General features: G+C 38.1%; 1 protein-coding gene across 1 annotated transcript in view; it reads right to left on the bottom strand.

The window, feature by feature from the left end:
• The window catches only part of CTDP1 (CTD phosphatase subunit 1), a 115,728-nt gene that overhangs the window by 56,791 nt on the left and 36,018 nt on the right, over window positions 1-22,919 (bottom strand). Inside the window, 3 exon segments of the mRNA XM_050890840.1 lie at window positions 7,160-7,325; window positions 13,499-13,729; window positions 16,091-16,232. Of these exon segments, the coding sequence (XP_050746797.1) occupies window positions 7,160-7,325; window positions 13,499-13,729; window positions 16,091-16,232 (539 nt within the window).

The following is a 22,919-nucleotide window of genomic DNA, read 5'->3' as shown; positions in this document are numbered from 1 at the left end:
AATTGGAGTTTTTCCAGCTTCCACGCTACCTGCTCTTCTGTGTGGGAGAAACCGTCCAGAGCACAGGGGCCAGAGGGGACACGGGAGCCGGTGTGTGAAGGAAGGTGACAAGAGGGCTGTAGGTGAGGAAACAGAGACAGCACCGGGAAGCACCGAGGCCCACAACAGACCTAGGCCAGCCAGTCCGAGTGTCCTCAGGTCTGCTTATGCCACAAGATGTTTCGGCAAGTTCTTTTCATACTGCCTCTTACTGTCTCGTAAGTTTTTGATGAAGAGTAGCGCATTTACCTTTGGTACTTCTCCATATGCATACTTTCACCAATAGTTACCTCACAAAATTTTTTAAACGTTCAGTTCGAGTGGAAGTGGTCTAATAACTGTAAAGCAGACCTCATAACTTCCAAGGGCCAACGTGCCTGGATGATGATCACCGACAACAGCAAGTGTACACACAGGCTCATTCTTTTAACTTCAAAAAAGGCTACAATTTATAAGAAAAGACTGCTAACCAAATTTAGCATGTGTACAATTTATGACATGCTGCATGTTAAGGTGTACAAAATTTCTTGTGTGACAAGAAATGTAGTTGTGGAAATTCAGTGTGCAACGCCATGTCCAAGTGAGCCCCAGGCAGCTATTATTTTGCACTAGAGACCACATCCTCTGCATTAAATTAGTATTTTTAAACTAATCAAGAGGCTAGACATTTACTGAGTTAATAGCTTTCACTAAATTGAAGGAGAAAAAACACTGCCTCTTAATTCACTGCATGGCATAGTCACTAACTTAAAATACAAAACAGAAATTAAGGGATAAGTCTGCTTAGATGAAAGCAAAATGCAGAGTGACAAAATGGCCTTATGTAAGAGCAGAATGTTGTAATTTCAGTCTTTATATATGGCACATAAATTCCAACTTAGTTAAAAGGAAAAGAATGTGCAGAATATGTACCAAATCAACAGAACCATTCTGATGCAAAAGTAGTTCATTAGGCAATTCCCACTCAAGAAAAATCTGTTAAATGCACTGATGCACAGAACATACCTTTGCAATGTGGTCACTTTGCAGCTGCTAAGTACATATCCAGCCAGATGGTAGGAATCTTTGCAGCTCCACTAACTGAAGTGAGAGATGGGAAAGCTGGAGGTCTGACTGGCATCAGATTCACTCCCTCTCTTCCCCTCTCCCAAGTCCCAAACTGAGAGGAATTTAAACCAGCAAAATATTTTACCTTAGGTGGCAGAGATGATGACACTTGACAAGATACAGATGCTGCTCTCAAACACCCTGACAAAACCACGGTAATAAACGCAAAAGCATAAGGATCATACAACTAGTAGACTACGTGTGTACAGCTGTTCCAGGACATTAGTAATCCCAGGCCATTTTGGATGAGAAGGCACTGCAAAACGTAATTAGAAATCTTTCTGCCTTACTGAACTTACTTAAATCTCACTGAAATCTTACTGCCTACTGGAAGTCCCTTTTTGAACTTCCCATCAGTGAAGCCCGTACTGGGTAGCTGCTTAAGACTGGTCCTGCAAAGTGTTGACAGTGACAGATATGAGTACCTATGGCTGTCCATCTTCTACTGTTACTTCCAGTCTACCATGGGTGTGGCAGCAGCTTATACATGAGCAAGAGAGAACAGGATCTTGAGCTCAGCACAGGCTCATAATTCGGGGGTGGGGTGTGAGATACAAGAGGGTAATTTCTTTTTCCTTTGTCACTGGCATTTTATAAGGGAGCATCTTGGAATCTTTCTATGTGTTTCTACAGTTTACATGGACTGGTGAATTAGAAAGCACCTGAAAAATAAAATAAAGGAACTGTACTGCAAGCCACAGCTCTTAAAGGAACAGACAAGACAAATTTGTAACCAAAAGGAAGAGGGGAATGAAAAGTCTTGACCTTGCTTATCTCATGGACAAGTGATTTCTCATACACAAAATGTCAACCTAATTATGAAAGGGACACTGATTACAAAAGGGAAAATCTTTAAGATTATATAAAGCTGATACAATTAAACATTTTTAAAAGAAGTTAGCACAACTCATGGGGCTAAAAAAAAAAAAATCACCTTTTGGGTCTGCAACAGATATCCACAAAGAAAGAGTAAATTTTACAGAGAAGCAAAGTCAAGGTCCACCAGGAAGCAATTAGTATGTAAAAACAAACACAGCTTATTTATAGCACATAGGACACGACGTTTAAGATTAGATCAACTTGACTAGGTAACTGTACATGATACCAGCCCAGTTGCGTAAGGTTCTCTCCAAATATCATTTAGGAATACAAATTCAGAAGAAAACCATCCTTAATAAAAGGAATTAACTACAGCTTAAATGAAATAAAAACACTTTCTAAATCAGCAAGACTAACAATTTATTAAATATTGATCATAGGTCATTTTTGCTGGCCTTTAAACGTATAAGTAATTGTACCAGTGCAGAAAGGAATGAATATGCTAGAAGTTCACAAGAGGCGTTCTCAATGAATTCTGAAGAAATATCCACACAAGATGATCCATGAGTAACCTCTGGGAAGGAGAACTGTATGTCACCCTGTACTGAGATAATCAATTATGAATGGAAAGACACATGTATGTCTTCACATAATTTGTATGCCATTACCTTCCTTTGCGCAACTTGCTTTAGCTAATAAATCTTATTTCTGGAAACGAATAGAGTCATTTGAAGCCTGGATTCCACTTTCTGGTTTTTGTCAGCAAACTACAGCAGATCTGCGCAACATTGTAGTGACTGGTAGGTCAGCAGCTTCCACCTAGCCCAGGGGAAAGATGATGATGCCACACAATCACACCAAAAGCATGCAATGAACAGTCCTGTACCTCTACGGTAGGCAGGTGAGCAAGTGGATCCCTGCTGTAATGGGGGATGGGAAGAGCTGCAGAGAGCCCAGCTCTCTCCCCCTACAGGACAGGCTTCTGCAACAGTTACTTTCCAACAGTCAGTGAAAGGAAAAGTGCATACCTTTCCTGTAAGTGAGATTATTGGTTTTGAGAAAACAAAAGTCATCCTGGAACAGGTATTATGGACAAGAGAGATTTCTAGTTAGTTATTATTGACTGCATTTAATTGTTTGGAAACCTTCTCTTTAAAGACGGTTTTCAATCCTTGCCCGTTGGTGAAACCAGCAACATACCATAAAGATTACAGCATACTAGATACAATCAGATATAAGCAGCATTTTTATGGAGTAGACTTTTGCAGGTTATATATCAGATAACCAGTTATTTAGAAATAAAAATTTATCCAGGCCTTTAAAAAATGACTACAAACAAGCTAATTTAACTGGCAGCATTTAATTCTGCTTCCCTTTACCATTCCACAGCAGAGACAAACAGCAGCAACCAGTTGCAAAGCATCTGTGTCCAGCTAGCACAGAAAAGAAAAGGGGAAAATATTCTCTCAACTGTGAGGCAGCAGCATTAGCAGGCTGTATACTTCCCAAGTAGGGATCCATTCCTTATGCACTTACTGATTTGGCAATTGCCCTTTGAACAACAATCCTGTTACATTGAATACTCTTGTTCTTGCACTTTCCTAAAGTTCAAGTAGTCCCTCATGTCAGAGCGAAAAGAAGCTACCCTTGGATCTGGTCTCCCAGATCTTTGGCACTGAAAAAGATACAAAAGGCTAAGTGACCTTAAACTGCAACCCAATAGCTGAGATGCTATTCATTTCCTTTGACTTATTTGGTATCCATAGCACAACTACAGCTAAAATAATAAGAGAAGATAAAAATCCATGTAACATCAAATTTTAGTAGAGATGCCTATCCATGGCAGTTCTTCCCCATGGAATATTAGAACAGGAAAAGCAACAAACAGATGTTTAAATAGGTTAAGGATGGAAAGGGATTTAATTTGGGAATAAATCATAATTAAATTCTCTTTATTGGCCTCCATCTTGATTCTTCTAACAAAACTCTCCCATGTATAAACTACATGCAAATTCTGTATTGCTTGGGGCTGTGTGGCCTTTTCAGAGATTTTTGCAGAGAAAAGCAAGATTTCCTTTCGATGTTAAGCACAAAGGAGTTATTTATTGCTTATGTCCACAGAAACAGTATATGTGAATACTTGCATTTCCTATCTCATTTCATTGAAAAAAATCCCAGTGCCTAAAGCTAAAAGACTCTTTTTGATCTAGTAAAAATCCTTATCTGCATTTGCCAGGGAATTCAGCAGAAATACTGAGGATGCAGTTTTAATGCTAGAGGGCTGCAGTTCTGCCTTCACTGCTCATTCCCAGCTCTTCACATCTTCTGCCTGCTCCTGGCACTAGCACTCATGCAGCAGCAATAATGAGTTATTTCAGGAAGTTGGTAATGATGAAGATTAACCTGGAAAGTGACCTTTTCTGACCAAACCAGCTCCCTGAACTGGCTTGCTGTATGGTCCCATAATTATCAACAGTGGCTCAGGGGCAGGAACACAGCAGTTGAGAGTTGGGTTGGCTTACACTGCAGCAAAGTCACACTGTAACTTGCTTTCACTCTTCTTGGACCACATACTCCTAATCCCAACAGTCTCAGCACTAGCACTTGTAGTTGTGGAGCAAGACATCACCTTTGTGACTGAAACACATTCCCTCGCTCCACCAAGGTAGTCTGCAATCAGTAGATCTTGTGGCTGGCATAGCCACTAGAACGGATACAAATGAAGCAAAAGCATTTTTGTGGCAGAAAGCAGAGATTTCACACCTCTTAGTGACATGATTGCAGAAAGGTTCTTACCCTTTAACACGTTTTGATTAGGAATGAGATGTGGGCAAACACCTTTCTGTGGAAGTTAAACTAGTCACAGTGTCACCAGAGTGAACTGAGCACCAACCAGCAATGCTTATCAAGCTTATTTTCACTTAATTTGATAATGTTCCTGACAGCAGAATCTCCTGTGTACGCTCCACTAAACTTTTATATTTTATGGACTACGTTACCACACGTCCTCCCCGTTTCATAAGTGTACTCCCACACAATGCCATAAAATCCTGTTTTATTACTTACATTACATTTCTTGTACATGAATACATTATCTTTACCAAGGTGATGCTAGCAGTCCCAAGGCTAGTCTCCCTTGACTGTCTCTATAGTCAGCTCCCAGGAGATGATGACCTGCTGGCACTACCATGTCCAGTTCAACCTCCCCAATATATGTCCTGTGTGCCCCCTTCTCCATGTCTCAATGCTGATGTTTGATCCTTGATCAAACCATGTTGGGGAGCTAAAGTACTAGAAACTCCCACCTCTCTTCCCCACCAAACAAACCCAAAACATACCCCTACACAAAAAACAAGTGAAGAGTTTCTACTCGTTCAGCTCCCTGAGGATCAGAGAAATGTAAATTTAATAAAGACAGGGGTGGGAACAGAGACTGGTGGAAGAGAAATCTTTTGGCAGCAATGATAACCTCAAATCATACTCCTGGAACCAAAGCTAAGTCAACTATGAAAGAAAATCCATTGGAATTTGGGCTTCATTTATTCTGAAGTTCATGTAGTCTAGTTTCCAAACATAATACGCAGCTTAAGTAGAAGCGTAATTTAAAAACAAATCATCGCAATTTAAGATGTTTATATTTGCAGGACAGGTAGAAAAACTTTAATTTCTTTGGTCTAACTGTAGCAGCAAAGAGAGCAATCAATCACAAAATGAACAGTGCCAGAAGATTCAGATTTTTAACAAGGTCCCTAAATAATATCTTTAAAAACAGAACAATAAATACTTAATGCAGTAATTCTGGAAAATATGCACACTTTCTTTTGGCTCAGTACACACATTGCAACAGCAATTCATTAATGTTCTCCAAAAGCCACACAATTAGAAAAATGTTAGTACACAAAAACATAAAAACAACCCATAATAACAATTTGCTTTAAGTACCACTGACAACACAGAAGGAAGAGACAGATGGATTCAGGGACTGGCATCATGACAAGAAGAAACAGTATTTCTTGTGAAAGTCTGAGATCAAATGGGCAAAATACTTTGGAACAAAAAGCAAAAGAAATCAAAAGTCATCAACTCCAAGAGTTACTGGGTAAAGTTAAAAGCTTGCACTCATCTGAATTTCAGATTAGATCATCACAGCGGTTGAAAGTTACTGGACCTTTTCCTAGAATACCAGCCCAAAGTTCCTCCACGACCTCTCTAGCAACAGCACATCTCAAAGTTACACTATTGTGTACACATAAACTCTTTCTTTCCTTGGTGAAATATGCAGTTTCCTTCTCACACTTTTATTATATTTTCTGAAGATAACTTGAGGCCTTTTATGGCTAGAACCTTGTAATCAACTTCCTGCCAGAAGCTAGCATGTTATATGCTCCTGTTCCCACCCCAGTGAATGATCTAAGTACAAAGATGAATTCAAGCTCCAGGGTCACTAGGTTTTATAGTAATGTCACACACAGTGTAACGAATTCATGAAAACATGGTGTGCAATGATAGGTACTTTTTCCTCTATGCATCATTTAATATTATGTAAGATGGTGGCTCATTTGAAAAAAGTGCACACAAGGGTAAGTGAAAGATAAGCAGCTGCTAGAGGTTCACAATGAATTTCAAATAATGTGTTTTTCTATGAAAAAAGTACAGTTCACTCTAACAGAAAGCTCCCTTCACCTGCAGAACCACGATAGCTATGATTTAACAGCACTGCAATTACATGTCTACAGATAATGAGGACCCACGCTCCCCTTTGGCGCTCTGACCTTCTCTACAGCCTGTGCCTTTTACATTCACAGACCTCTCTTCTCCCACCCCACCACTGACTTTGTCCAGATTATTTGAAGATTTACTCTAAAAAAAGAAGTTTAAAGTGACACCTGGCAAAGCTAAACACACAGCAAATGTGACATGTTTCGTGCGACAAAGCTATACTTAAATGAAGTTCTACTTTAAAGGCCTACTTACATACAAGAGTACTCCCATTCCTTAATTCAAGTTTGCTTTGCAGAACATAACTGCATTTTAGCCTGAACTGTACTTCTTGATCTGCTGTGGCTTCTATTTGAAGTTACTGCAGTGGCATACAAGGTCAGTTTACACACATGCATAATTTAACAGAAGTTAAACTGTTATGCATAACTAACAATCATTATGTTAGAAACCTGTCAGAATTAGTCAAGCTCACCTCTTTATCCATACTCTCTAAATCCTCTTTACATAGGGTGTACAGGGGCATTGTCTCAGACATACTTGGCTGGCGTTTCCGCTTAGATGGACCAGGCTGCTCTTCATTTTCACTTGCTGGTAGGTCATCTTCTTCGAACATCTGCTGCTGATGTGGCTGAACAACTCTGAAAAATTTCAGGGGTCCCACATAAGAAAGATTTACTTGATTTACAGCTTGTCTAGAAATAAAATCCTATGAACAATTTATGACTGTTGAATATCTACAACTTTGCTTAATAGGGCTCTCTGTTCATCAACAGAAGAAAGATCAAGTCTCCCAATAATTGCTTTTATTTTCAGTCTGACAGCTTAAGTTCTTATCCTACCTTTGACAAGGTACTCACTCTCCCGCCTTCCCACTGTTCTTATAAGTAACAATCAAACCTTTCTTGAAGCCAAGAGCTTCAGTAGCTGCAGATGTGTTGCCCTTAAAATACTTTAAGGTTTGTGCTCAAGTGGAGTTTGTCCATCACTTGACACATTTATCATTCAGGAAATAATTCTTACATTCTAATATATTTTTCCTGATCCATGTTATGCTTGTATTCTTGAGTCTCAAAGTATACCTTTCTATTTCTCAACTTTACAGACAAGAGGTTTGCAAGTAGAAAGCTCTTTTCTGCAGCCTCAATCTTCAGACACTTCCCAGACGCTAAACCTGGATGAGATCCACAACAGACCATATTTCTTTTTGGCTACTGTATTCAAATATGGTAGCATTTTCTCTTAGTCTGTATTTTATTACCTCGTTAGTTACTGTATTTAATCAGAACATGCAGGTACAAAAAGGAATGTCAAAATGTTCATAAAAATGGATAAAATTATCATAACTTCATGGGAATTGCTTTGTGGTAGTAATAAAAAGATAGACTACATCTAGAACAACAGCAGGAGACTTCTAGCTTTCTCGGGTAACTTTCTTCTGTGAATATTACTTAACTACTAAAGACTTGTAGAAGCTAAAACTGCTACACAATACAGTTTAACTACAAATATTGGACTGTCACACTAACCTCCTGGAACACATTACAGCAGCTCAGCACCACCTAGACTCCTATTCAAAGATCTCAGGTCATAAAGCTCATGGGTCACAAACGATTTATGTTAGCCATAAGATTGTGCGTGGGGAATGATTACCACAAGCAAGTATAAAAGTGACTGTATTTGGAATCACAAGCTGTTTCAAGTTGTGACTACCAGGTGAGACACCATCAAGCTGTTTCTGTGGGTGGTGGTGATTCAGAAAGGGTACAGTGTGGTCTCTGCTGACAAGAGCTTCAGTGCAGGATGGCTGCTTCTCGTCAAGCCTGGATTTTCAAGAAACAGCTTTAGATCAGCAGCCTCACCCAAAAAAGCCATTATTAAATTATGTAAATCCAGTCATAGGTAAGGTTCTACAAAATTGTTTCTCCTCTCATGAACCTGACAGCTTCTTAAGAAGGTTATCTAAATATCAACATTTTTTTCTACATCAGTACTTCAATCTCAGAATGTTTCCTAAGTACATATATTTAGGCTCATATTTCCTAAATACACATCTCTCCTCTCAGATCCCATGGATAGGTGCAGGAGATGTGAATTCATTTTTTGAATTGGGGGTGGTGGGGGAAGAGAGCCAAGCCATTGCTGTGCTACCCAGAACCATGCTATCTGCTGCAGAAGACCCCATCAGCTCAGTACTACTCAGCAACACAGCAGAAATGTGCCCCTTCGCAGTCTGTCATTTCTGTACAGTGGAATTTCCTGAAGCCAAAATATCGATTTGCATGTTGTGGAAATGAACCAACCAAACTGTTTTTCTGTTAGAGTTTTTATCACAGCTTAACAGTTTTTCGTTTTTTTTTTTCCCCTCTACTAAATGTTTTCTATTTTACAAGACCACACAGTTTTCTTTTGCTAGTAAACTGCTCTCAGACAATAATATTCATAGGTAAAAGAGGAAAAAAATACAGTATTCCACTATATTTTCCAAAAGGATCTTTTAAAATATGATTTCCATGCCTTTTTAATAGGTACCCTAGCCAAGAAAAAGTGGTGATGCTATTCACATTCTTAGTAAAACAGAGTGACAAAAAAAGGTACAAGCATCTTACACAACCGTATTAAAAACACAACAAGCTTGACCATGCCAAAAATTATACACAAATTATATGTAGCAGGCAGCCAAGCAGATTTTCTTAGACTAGAAATAAATCTAGTATATTTTTTTAAGAACACATTATCATACTGATGACAGCGAGAACTCCTCCTTTTGCAGAATAAAATGTGAGATCATCCTTGACCACATTATTATACAGTTATTTTACAGTTAATATTTGTGTATTAATAGCTTCTAAAGGCTTCTGTCAGATTTTTTTCCAGTATTTTCCAACTGCTACTAGATAAGAAACACTGGGACTTCTCAATAAAGCATTCCAAAAAGCAATATAAAACAAAGACTTCTTTAAGGTTTGTAAGAAACATTTTTATTTTATCAAAGACATTTTTCAGGCTTTACATTTTCAGCTGCTTGTTACGTTGATTAAAATTTAAAGACATACAAATGCAGGAATTTACACTTATTTCTAATCAGATGAGATTCATGAGTACCTTTTCAAAAGTAACACCATATTCAACCCTGCACAGGTTGGTTGGCACTTGCCAGTCTTATATGCACACGGACATGCACGTGCAGGGTGGGTTCAACACTTGTGGAAGTAACAAGCACCTTAACACTTTCATTGATACAGCATCAGGGCAAAAGCTAAAATAGCATTATCATCATGAAAATGTTAAAAATATTTAAATTCCATTCATTATTTCAATTTGGTACTTCATATTTTTGCTGTCATAACAAGACTGATAACATTAGATAGAAAAAATTGTAACAATGAGCATGTAACTTAAGACACAAAAGTTTTATGAGTGAAATTAATTTTATGAATCTTAAAGAATTGTTTCAGCCACCAACATCTGCTTGACACACCTTTTCAAACCAAACATTTGGCACATCTTAGCATTATTTAAAACCAGAGAGCCACTTTTAACTTCTCACATGTAAATTATATCCATATTTTAAGCCTTGCCTCATCTGTTAGTGTATTATTAGCATTTACTAGAATTTAACTCGTAATATTATTTTTTCTTTATTCTAGTCCAAGATGCCATTAGCATTTGCATTTTTTCGGACAACGTTACATTACACATCTCATGACCTGTTACAACTTTAGTGTTTACTGTAATGTTTGTACAATACTGTTTCCACATGAAAATGCAAATTGCTGAGATAAATACGGAGTGTCAAAGCTCTGACATGCAGGTTATTTTTAAAGAGGAATCCTTCCTGTTCTCAGACAGAGAAGAGCTCCTGCTGGCTGCCAGCAGCCACTGAGCAGCACTGCATTCCCTTCCCTTCCCCTCCCTTCTAGTATGGCCGCAAACTCTTTGCCACCTTTCCGCTCAGGCTGCAACAGCCATGACAAAAAGCAGGTGTTCAAGTCTCACAGAGCCGAGCACAATAGCAAGATCTATGCCTGTCACACAAAACGCTGACCAAATTAACTGAACCACCTGTAATTCACTGGTGACAGTTTCACCGTAAATTGCATGTAGATATTTAAACTAATCATATCCTATTTTAAATTATGTTTCAAGTTGAGTCCCAGAAAGAAACTAAACATGTTGAACCCAAAATAAAAAAGTGAGAACTGAAACAGTTCTTATGAAATGGTACTCAGATAACTTGAAGCCCTTTTTAGTAACCAGCCTTGCAAGAGGTTATCTTCTAAGCACAACAAGGTCTACTCTTACAGTAAGAGACCTAGTACCATTGCTATGCCACGTGCAGCTGCCATCTCCCCAAGGGTTTCCTCTCGCAGCAGTGCAGTTTTGTTGCCCACTGTCTGAAATTCAGAATCAGATGAATTTTTCAGAAACTATCAAAGGAGAACATTGGAGGTTTTGACTACATCCACCCACAACAGGAGCAGTTGTGAGTGTTAACAGCTTTATCTAACTTGCTTAAATTCAATAGCTTAGTTACAAATACTCTCATCTTTCTGTAGGAGGTGAAGATACCAGCACATGAAGTCTGTCAGGACACAAAATACATTGCCCTCTACCAAGAAATCACTGCACTAAGGTAATTTTCTCTAAAGTCAAGTGTCACATCAATTTTTAAATGGAATGTGAAGCTTTTTTTAAAAGCTATCATTGATGCATGCATTAAGACAAAGCAAGGCGACAATAACAGTACTTCTGCCTCAGCTCTTGCTCAGTCAAAACACAGCAAAGCTGTTCCTGTTTGGCTTTTTGTTACTTCTTTACAGCCTTTGTGCTCTGCCTGCACTGTACTTCCTATCCATTAAAAGTACTTAAAGTGGTATTTGATCACTGCACTACTTTTCTCTTAGTCTTTACCAAGACACTTCTCACCATCTTAATTGAAGCTAGCAGAACTGCTCTGAGGAACATAGACGTGCCCCAATTAAGATAGCAGTGTTTACAGGTCACTAATTTTACCACTAGAATCAAATCAACAGTAAATGATGATGAAAATACTATTTCCCAGTATATATCTCATGCTAATCTCTTTTCTTACAGCTGCTTAGTTATGGGGTGAAGTTGCAGCACTGAGTAGTTGCTTTACTCTAAGAAGGTGAATCCATCTCAACCCTGAGCATTGACAGTCAAAAAAATGCTTAAGGGAAATAAAATAAAGAAGTAGAACGGAGATACAGTCTTGCTCCACCCCCAAAACCTGTCTGGGGCTCTGAGAAACTCAACTAAGAGGACAGCTGAAGTGTATTTCTCTCCTTTTCCTCTGCATTAAAGAAAAATAGGCTTAGATGTGGACAAAACTCTTCATAAGTTGTTGACAAAGGTAGAACAAACATCAAAACCTATTCTTTTTAAAGCATTGAATGATGCATTAATATAAACATAAACCATCATATTGAAGCATCTTAGAAGTGTCATGACAATTATATACACGTACCACCTTCCCAGCTTTATTTCTAGACAAATTCCTTCCCACAATAACTAACAGAACCAAAAGCTTTTCAGCTCCTCTCTGGATACATGCTGTGTCTTGATTATTTAAAGTTTTCCCTGTTCATTTAACACGTCATAATAAAGTAAAATACAGACTTTAAAGACTGTGTTAAAAAGGAACTGAAAACAAGATGTCTTCACAAACAGACTCAAAAAACCTGTGTTGACAGAAACAAGGAAGCTGAAATAAGAAAAAGCCTATAAAAAGATGACAACTGAAAAAAACATAGGTTGAAATAATTTAGCAACAGGAAGATAGAGTGGAAACATAACAAGCTACACCAATATACAAAACCTTTACAAGTGATACACTGCAAAAGTGGCGGGGGAGGGAGAAGAAAGGTAGAAAACTGTGTGCATTTATAATTATGCTTTGTATTTTTGTAGGTGTTTGGAAAACTGAATTGCTTTATAACAACTGCTATACTCCGATCACGTTGTACAAAGGAATTTTGATCACATTTTACAAAGAGAAAAGCTCCACCTTCAACTGAATACTACTTTACCACTGGACTCAACAAGCCTTGCTAAACTTGTCAGCATTCCAGAAAGTTAGATCTTTTATGTAGATACTAAGGGATGAATTTTAGATATTTTATGCATCCTTAAGAGACAAGTGTTGTCGTAGCTAAACCAAATCCACAAATTTTGACAAAGTCCAGATGCTAGCCTTTGTACTTCAAAAAGCAGGCCACCTCCTCCTCCTGCTTTAGTGTCTTGATTTAGTGATCTAAGGATTATTAACTAGCACTCAGTCATATGGCCTTATTTAACAATACTCAGTTAGCTACACCCCTCTTCCACCACTTCTGATATTCCTCAAAACAAAACACAAAGCTAATGTCCCATCTGAAGGAACTAGGTGAAGAGGAAAATTTTATAAACAAAAGCCAAATGCTATCAGACATATTTTATAGACAAAAAACCAACCCACTATTCTAAGACTCGTTAAAAAACATTAGGCTGCCTCACTTCAGAGATGAGTTATTCTAACACTCTTTAGAGTGCACAAACTACACGCTGCATTTATTTGTTTTGAGGTTTGTAGTTGCACTTCAGTGAGGCGCAAAAAACATCTGGAATTCTAGCATCCTGATTTCACTTCAGCTGACTATTCACTTTCACTCATTTCCTTGGCTTTTTAGAAAGCAAACAAAGTAACTAAAGCCACGATGACAATTTGATCAAATGCAAAGATAGCAAGAATTAAATTTCCTACAGCATCTGAAAATATAGTTGAAGTGACTCTTAGCTATGCTTTAGGTACCTGAAGGACGAGTGTTCGCCGTGGACTGGTAAGGCGATGGGAGGAGCTGGAGACTGGATGTACATTGACTGGCCAGAGGTCTGAGCGCCTTTCCTGATTAGCTTTCCAGTGTTAGGATCATAAAGTCGAACTTCAGGACCAGGTTGAGACTTTGGATGGATGGGTGTTGGGTGAAACAGAGCTGTCTGAAATGTGCTGTGTGTATCAGGAAACGTGGCAGGGCTATTCTCTCTGTTGGAACAAGTTCAGAAAAAATTGCTTTAGAAATTTAAATGAGCTATCTAACCAGAACGTAAAAAATGACCATTCCTTTTTTCTAAAGGAGAAAGTGTGTGTGTGGGGGAATGGTTTGGAAGATTTCTGAAGAAACATTTCTTTTCCTCCACCCCCATTAAAGTCTCACTGAATTTAAAACAGAAAAATGCAAAGACACAGATAATGTCATATTTACCTTATTAAAAAATTATTAAATGTGCCTTAAAAATTGTCTTAACACATAAAGTTACTGAAATTGCTTCGAGGTAGTAACAACTGCACAACTACAGTAGCATGATAATCTGCATATATGCAACAAAGAGAAAAGCATGCTATTTTATCAGATCTTAGTATTTGCTCTCCAAATTGGCTCCGAGAGAAAATAAACACACAGTATGAATTTGCAAGTCATCCAAATTCATTTGTTAAAATACTAAGCTGCCTATGATCACCCTGCCGCATTTTAAAACATAATTTTAGAAGTGTCAGCAGAAACATTCAGAGATCAGTCTGCAGGAATCACCATTATGGCATACTATCCAATTATGATGAAGTGCCACAAAAAAAAGGAAGCAAATTGAATCATTAAAAAAAAAAACCAAATAAAACAGCATGTTATGCACCATGAAACCGATGCTACAGAAAAAAAACAATTAAACTATATTGTAACAAGTATTAGAAGTGCCACAAAACTAGACTTTTTACTATATGCTTTCATGGACGTTTCTGAAGTAGTCTTGTACCATCAATACTTAAGGTCAACCAATTCCAAGTTTACTTATTCTTTTTTGCTATTCTTAAGCTCATTTTATATGCAAATATTTTCTCAGAGCTCATCCCTCCCCTAGCTCATAAGTGCTTTGGACCAGTAATCACTATTTCAAGCAGCTTCATTAAGGAGAAAATCTTTTCCAAAGAAGTTGCACATGTTGGGTTAATACTGACTTAATACTGACAAGTCTTACTGACTGAAGTTTGGGGGAGGGGTGAGGGAAAGTATGAAGTTAAGGTATATTGTATTTGAAACACAGAAGTAGGAAAAATTATCATCATGTTTCAATAAAATGGAAGAGTAAATTAAGATAGGTAGAAAGACTAACATTCATCTAGACATCAAAAAATGATGCTTACTGTCCAGATTTCTACTGAGAACTTGGCAGTGTCAGGCCTCTGAGACAAATTAAACATCCCATTCAAATATTCCAAAGTTTGATTAAAAAAAATTGATAGCACTTTTTAAAAACAGAGTATTCTAGTCAAGCCATAAGTAGGCTACATCTCTTCCCTAAGTTTTAGGGATCCTGGGTCTCCACCTAGTCTCCCATTTGATAAGTGACCTCACTTCCAGATGTTTCTACTTTTGGTTTCTTTGGAGTGTATGAGGACTTAGACTGCACATTCTGCCGTCAAAGGGCTAGCATCTTCTAAGCAGAAAGCAAATCTCTAGCCTACTCAGTCAATCACACCATTATCAGTTTAATACAGAAAACCCAATATGCTATGCCCCTTCCTGTCTAAACACAGGAGGGAAGGTCCTCCGTTAGGCTTGCAAGATGCTATTAACGTGAGTCTATCCAAACAGATAACAAGTCAAGAAGCAGAAGCTGGCTCTGCAGTATCTTGTCATGAGTTATTTTAGCCATGGCACTTTCCTAAAGGGGACTGTTCTTAATAGCCCTCTGACTTCCTCTGTGTTAATGAAGTTTTTGGCTGTCCCTTCTATTTGCTGTCACCCTAATGCACTGATTATTTTTAACCCTTTCTCTTTCAACACTTTTTCTTATCATCCCAAAACCTCCTCTCACTACTTCCTTTCTTCCAGTTTTTGCTTCTATCTTCATGCCTTCTAACCCCCTCTTAGATTTTTCTCTTGTCTTTTTCTGTTTCTCCCTTCCTCCTCACTACTGAGTCTCAGAAAAAAAGTACCATACGTTACTCATTTTTCATGATGTGGGAGTGTGTACATTTTTTTCTTTATTTGGCAGCATGAATGATCCTGCGCCTTGGTGGCATTCCCTGCATTAGTCTGTGGATGAATTGACAAGGTCAACTGCTCTAGCTGAAAATGGCTAACAATGACAACTGCCAAAGAAACTATTAGTACCACAGGTTTCTCCCAATTCTGCTAGTTGTTGAACTGCCTCCCGATTCCTTAACAGTCTTCAGTTTAAGCAGCATAGAAATGGACAAAAATGGAGGGTTCTTTCATTAAATCTGTAAGCATTGCACACCATTCTGAATTTGTCAGAAACCGATTTTATAGCTGCATTAACAAATCAGCATCATTGTATGAATAACCTATTTTCATGGCCCCTACCCCCCCAAGTTCCCACTTACCTGTGTGTTTTGATGTAGTCATCCTTCAAGGGAAAGAGCTGTTCCTCAACCTTGTCCCAGCGCTCCAGGCAGCTCCATAGCCAATCGGGGTTTACAACATGGAGGTCTTTGCAGTCCTGAGCTTGCCGTACTTTTTCTGTGCCTATTGTGAAGTCAAACATAACATTACAGTGTTCCCAGAAACACAGAAGATAGTTTTGAGTACACACTGGTTTAAGAAGAACATTTTGTGATCAATCTTACAGAAAAACCAAAACACCCCTCCCCAATCCAACAACAACAACAACAACAAAAAATCGCAAATTGATAAAAGTGAGACTCTAAATAAGATGCGATAACCTCAGTCTCAAGCTGAAGGTATTTGTAACTTCCCGAACCGCTGGCACCATAGAAGTAGTCCACTAAACTACTTTCAGTATGGAATCCATATGGAAAACCTCTACATCTCCACGTTAACTAAACAAACAATACAAATGGACTTTCGTATTTCATCTCCTTCATTTCTATTTGTCAGAGTCTAAGCAGCAGCAACTCTTCAATGCTGTTAAAGACTAACATTAACTTACCATACTAACTTTCTTATGCACAGTACCCTGTACACACAGCCAGCCACCCACTCAACCTCCGTTTGCCAGAAACGAAGGGAAAGCAAACAAATGGATTATTTCATGCCAAAGCGGAACAACCAATCTGAAGTTAAATGTGGCAGGCTAGCACAAAGTCCACATGAAACCATCAACAATGCGGCGTGCAAGTAACAGGCGATCTCAAATTCCACCCTCTGGAGAAGCCAGAACAAGAGAGAAACTCAGTAAAGTTGCTATAAATCTTTGCCAAGAAGCATCAAAACCAGTAAGCAAGAAGCAGCGAATAAAATAAAGGCTGAAATTAACCTTGAAGTGTAGTCTGTTCCCAGAAACAGCTGACTGTCCAAATGTTTCAAGAATGTATTTCTTCTATTCGATTGGAAAAATCAATTTTACCAATCGTGGTACTTGTTTCAGCATTTATCAGAGAGATCTATGGAGGGACTGAACACTTGGAGACAACACAAAATTGCATAATCTGCCAATAAATCATTAAATATATATGCAATAGAGAAAAACCTCAAGGATTCTGACCTGATATATCTATGCTTGACACTTAACATATGATATTTTTACACTGCACAAATACTGGTGTAGCTGGAACGTAATAAAGGAACTCTCATCAATCTGACTGTCTGTCTCATAGCTGAAAGCCATCACTCTTCCCTTTTGTTACATCCCTATAAATTATAGCATTTCATCTTATTTACACATTATTTAAAATGCTTATCAAACCCAATCATTTGTCGACATTCTGTCTTGGTGCAAAGACATTTAAATACACTTAATATCGCACTACATTTTTTGTTTAGAAATGTGAAACAAAAGGAGACCATCAAGAACTAAAGCCAGGAGTTCAATTAACAACTTAGCCCTCTCCTCTAGGTTAAGAGCAGAGCTCTTAGAACTGAAGGTGAAGAATACATCACTTCAAACACTACCCACTCCTGTTGAAGCCTGTCAATTGCACAAAGACCCTGGGGTTTCTTCCTGCAGATGCTTATATAAAAACAGAATACTCCAGTCTAGTTTACCTTATTAACAAAAAAAAAAATTTCTAAGTGAAGTTCTTAATTTTTTAAAAATTTATTTAAAGTTAGAATATATGAGCCCTTGTCTATGTTCACACATGTGCCTTCAGGAATGAAGCTTCCAGAAAAAAAAAAAAAATTAAATTTCAGAACAATTCTGATAAGGAAGCAAGAACAGTAAATTAATTTGATGGTTTCTACATAGTTCCCTGGAGTTTTATCTGCATGACTGTCATTTAACAACATGACTTTACTTGTTTCAATTAAGGTGAAAGTCTTGAAGTACCCATACTTCTCCACATCATTTGAAGATGAGAGGAAACAGTTAATAGCAAATACCTAAAGGCCTGTGTACAACCTGAACTAGAATCTACTGGGGTAGACACATCAACTGAAATGCACTTGAGGATTGACCTAACTAGTTAGACAGTTCAGTTTCTAGACTTCTGTAAATTGAAAAGACTAAATAAACAGAAAGCGCAGGAGATCACTGTCCTTTACCAAAGTGCCGGAAGCTTCTGTTTCCCTACTTTTCTTCCCCCAAACCCAACAGAATACAGGAGTAGGGCTACCTTTTCCTATATCTTTAGATACAAATACATTTTTTCTTGGATTTAGATTAAGAAAAATATGTTCTGTGCACAAATACATTTCTTCTATTTTCAGCAGCAAATGCAAACAATTCCACAGTTCAGGATTTAAGAGCTGTACAGTAAATGTAAAGCTTTTCTCCACACTAGTATCTTTGCAATAAAAAAGCGTTAATTTAAGAATCCAAGATAAACACAAACACAAAAATCAGTATTTAAAAGATAAAGCCCTTGCCAAACCACAAATGATTTAGAAATGCCATATTTTAAATTTTGCCATGAAATAAAATAAAACCACTGTCCAACAAAGACTCAATGAAAACAATTTTAGAACTCCAACCATGTTAATCCCAGCACACCTTTGCAGTTGAAGAGGTTTTAACTGGCTAAAAAGCAAAACTTTTTAAGAAGGGAGGTCAGTGCACTCAGATCATTCATCCCCTGATACAAGAAATCTGTTTTCCAATTAATCATCAGTTACAAAAGTAATCAGCAACCCAGAGCACCTTCATGCAACAGTTGCTGGAAATGAGCCAGTTTACAGTGTCAGAGGGAGCTTCCACAGGAGGTATTATTATTATTATTTATATAACCTCAGTAGGAATTGTAGAAATACCTGCAGTTAGAAACAGGTAAGTATAAAGCTGTACTTAATTTATACACATAGCATGTTTCAGAGGAAAGAAAGCAGAGGTTCTGAAGAAGAATCAGATTAAGAGATCTGGAGGGAAAAGGATTAAAAAAGTGGAAGACTTGGCTTGGAAAATGCTTTCCTTTGAGAATAAAGGAGAAAAGCAACGACAACATAATAAGAACAAAGAGGTAAGAAACAGCTATTATAAAGAAGATGCTGAAATCAGGTTCATAAGCATAGGAGTTTCAGGGAAAAAAGCAACAAGAGCAAGAGGTTCAGTGGAAGTTTAGGTACTTGTGCCTGGTATTAGATACTGAATCAAATATCAGACATGACTAGCAATACCGTCCTGCACATAACAACTCTGGAGCTGATTGAATACAACATACAATAGCATGTGATTTCACCAGTAAGCATACAGAACAGTTAACCAGAGTTGGTGGTGCTATTGGATAGACGGACTGTGCTTATAATACCCTGAAGAAAAGCTTATCTGATACTGTAAGTACATCCATTCGCCCAACTAAAGATATTGCTGCTCCTTTTGGACTTCATCAGGGGGAACCTGAACAAAATCATAAAACTGCACCTTCACCTCATGTTAAGTCTGTGAAGTCATGTGAGAAGATGGCTTCCTCCAACTATTTTTAAAACCGATGTTTCTGCATTGCTGATTTGTCAGGTGCTTCATCTTGCTGCCCGTTCCACACACATACACATTCTGCGTTCACGCATATCTGATCATTTCATACCAGATGTATGCTGAGGAGCTAAGTAAATTCTTCTTCTCGTCAACAGGATTGCAATGGAAGCCTTAAACATGAAAGCCAAAACGGCACTATTTTCTATTAAACTGTTATGGTTCTGAAACAATAGCTCCGAAAGGTATAAGCCATTAACACAAAATTAAAGTTGGTGACATGAAGACCAAACCCACCTCCTGAGGGTCAAAAGCCTTACCTTTCTCACCTCTGCAACACCAAGGCTTTCTGTTTGCTCCCTGTTTCTAAAGCGCATCTGCCTATTGCACGCTCCAGCATACTGAAAATCACATGAGGTAATACAACTGTGTCATCTCAGAGGGTGCCTTCTATTTCTAGCTGACATCTTCACAAATCAAGATTTCACACGTATGATGTTCTTAGAGCAAGATTTGGTGGAACACCAAGTTTAACTGGGTAGGAGAAACAGCACTGCAATACTTGATATCCTTGCCTTCTCCTCTCCCTTTCCCCAGTGTAACTTCCCTTTTTGGTAGTATGCTTATTAAGAAGAAACAGCAGAAAGGATTTTAACCCATCTAAGCAACAGTACTTCTGATGCAGTTATGAACATCTGAGTCATCCAGCTGGGCTAAAAATCACTTAGAGAAAAACTGTTTTTCTGGACTACTTTTTTTTGCATTACTCTCCTCTAACCACCTTTCCCTACTTCAAATTCTAGTCTAAAATTGTTCCAAACAGTTAAAAAGGCACACAAACCTTTCCACATGAAGCATCTAGGGTCCAAATTCATCACATCTACTCTCTAATGGATACAGCCTGAAGCACATAATATTGGGAAAAGGCTATTTTCAAACCTGGGGAAGGGACTCACCAATTCTACTTTTGAACTTGCGAACAAAGGTTGAAAACACAAAGAAGTCTCCTATTAATCTTGACAATTCTTTACTGAAAAAGTGAGCAAAATCAATAATGCAACAATAAACTCCTACAGCTGTTCTCCAGGACATATAGTTTCACTACAGCAGTTTGTCTTATCCAAAGTATGGAGCACACTAGGCACTTAAGTAACATATGTAAATGAGACCTAAGCTGTATGTTTATGAAGACTAAGAAGGAAAGTTATACTGCGTATTTGGCTATGTTCACATTACCAAGTAGTGCAGCCCAACAGGGAGATCTACAGGGCAAAAGGGTGCTGGAGGAGCGATGCCCACCCCATATGCATTTCAGGGAGTTTTGCTTTGGATTAACTCTGCCTGGTCCTGTAGGCCAAATGCCCGTGAGCACTCAGCTGACTGCGCCCTCCCCAGGCATTCAGTCTCACCCATGAGGAACTCAGCGTGCGTGCTCAAAGCTGTGCCAGGACAAACCGAAGTACATGATGGGGAGCGACCACCAGAGCCACTCTCAAAACACTCTCCTGATTCCAACACGCCAAAGTCAACATATCCTTACAGCAGTTTGTAACCAGCTTGCCAGACATTGCTTATTTAATGATATTAAGCAAAACTTGACATAGGCTAAGTCACCAAAAGTAAGGAAATTATTCCCATATAGCTTTCAAAGTATAGGAAAAGAAACAAAATTAAATATATTTTGAAAAAGAAAAGAAAAATTCAGGGCCTAAACTGACATATTTCTGCTCCTACCCCACTAGAATAATTTTTAAGTGACCTGAACAGCTTTATCTGCTCCACCAGCAAAAATTCAATACAAAAATCAACTACAGTAACTTTCATCTGTTCAGGAAGGAACATAACAAGGTTTATGAAATAGTGTGGTAACTGCTTAACCAAGTGTGTACACAGCTATAACAACTCATCATCCAGTGCAGTTTACTGTTGCTTAAAGCAAACAGCAGATGTTTCAAAAACTGAAGATTTATGAAGCCCATAGGTAAGTGGAAAGGACTGTAGGGTACCTTTTCTCAGTCACTCAGATTTATGAAAGCTGATTAGATGATACAAAGATCCTTGTGTTTTACAGTAATTCAGATAGATAGTATTTTCCTCCTTATATAATGAAAAAAATCCTAATTTTCTCCAAGAACAAGGTTTTATTTATTTTCAGAATTCAGAGTATCTGTGCCTGCAGAGAAACAAACTGCCTATCTGCAGAGAAAGAGACAAATGTATACAAAGAATAAAAGAAATTTAAATTGTTTACTGCAATAGGCTGGCAAGTATGCTGTAAATACAATCTAAAATGGTATTCACTAGCTTGATGTATGGAAATAACAGCTATGATGTGGTCACTTTGCAGGGGGAAAACCCATCACTCCAAGACCTAGGGAGTACTCTGTTTCACACTGACTTCTTCCCTTTTTACTTCCTCTGACAAATTCTTCCTCTGTCTTCAAAACTCAGAAGCTAACAGTATTTACCCCCACCGCTACTGCAGATAAAGTATATGCCATTTACTACAGCTCAGCTAAGGCAAAGTAAACACTTAAGTCAACTTGCTTGTCTGAGTCCTAAGTCTGCCGTTGTTAGTAGGCTCATCCAGAAACACTGAACTGACAGGTACGTTTTAAAATCACCTTTTCACAAACACATTAAAAAAAAGAGGAAAAAGAAAAAAGAAGCAGAAAAACATTGTCTGGTCTCAGGTCATTGACTTCTGAATAAAACTCAAGAAAGGACATCCTTTTGTTTCCCCCTTTCACCAGCAATTAGACATCAAGCAGTGCTTCAGATGTTTGCCACAGGAGCCAGAGATGCAATATCCGTATGGCTTATCAGCAGTAATAGAGACTTGTAGAATTTGCTTTCTAACCACATGAGAATCAGTATGAAAATCATGTTGACAGCTGAACTGTCATAAATCCAGCTGTGACAGGACACAATTTACATCCTTAAAATCTCTGATTAAACTTCAGAGTTTCCCTCATGAAATTAGGATGATGCAGCATAACTACTCCCATCTAACCAGAGGTGAGAAAATAGTCTTCAGTTGAAAAAACAAAAACCCATCACAAAACCAGAACCACAAGCAATCCATGAGAATCTTACAAAAAAGGGTTATTGGAGAATATAGTTCTTTCACTCTAAATCCCCGTATTTCACTGCCGGTGTTACAGAAATAGTTACTAAGTGATGATGAAAGATGATAATAGTCTTGCTCATTAGGCAGAAAAGACTGCCAAGTTACCTCTTTTCAATTAGTGCAATTCTTTTCTTCCTAAAAGCAGGGGTCAGCTTCTACATACTGACAATAAAGGTTTCTCACCCCAGCAATTCAGGAATAGTATTCTTCTTGTGAT

Source organism: Gymnogyps californianus, chromosome 2 (genome assembly GCF_018139145.2).
Source record: "Gymnogyps californianus isolate 813 chromosome 2, ASM1813914v2, whole genome shotgun sequence".
NCBI classification, from domain to species: Eukaryota; Metazoa; Chordata; class Aves; order Accipitriformes; family Cathartidae; genus Gymnogyps; species Gymnogyps californianus.
Note: the sequence above shows the minus strand (reverse complement) of the source record. Positions and strands in the feature narration are given on the sequence as shown.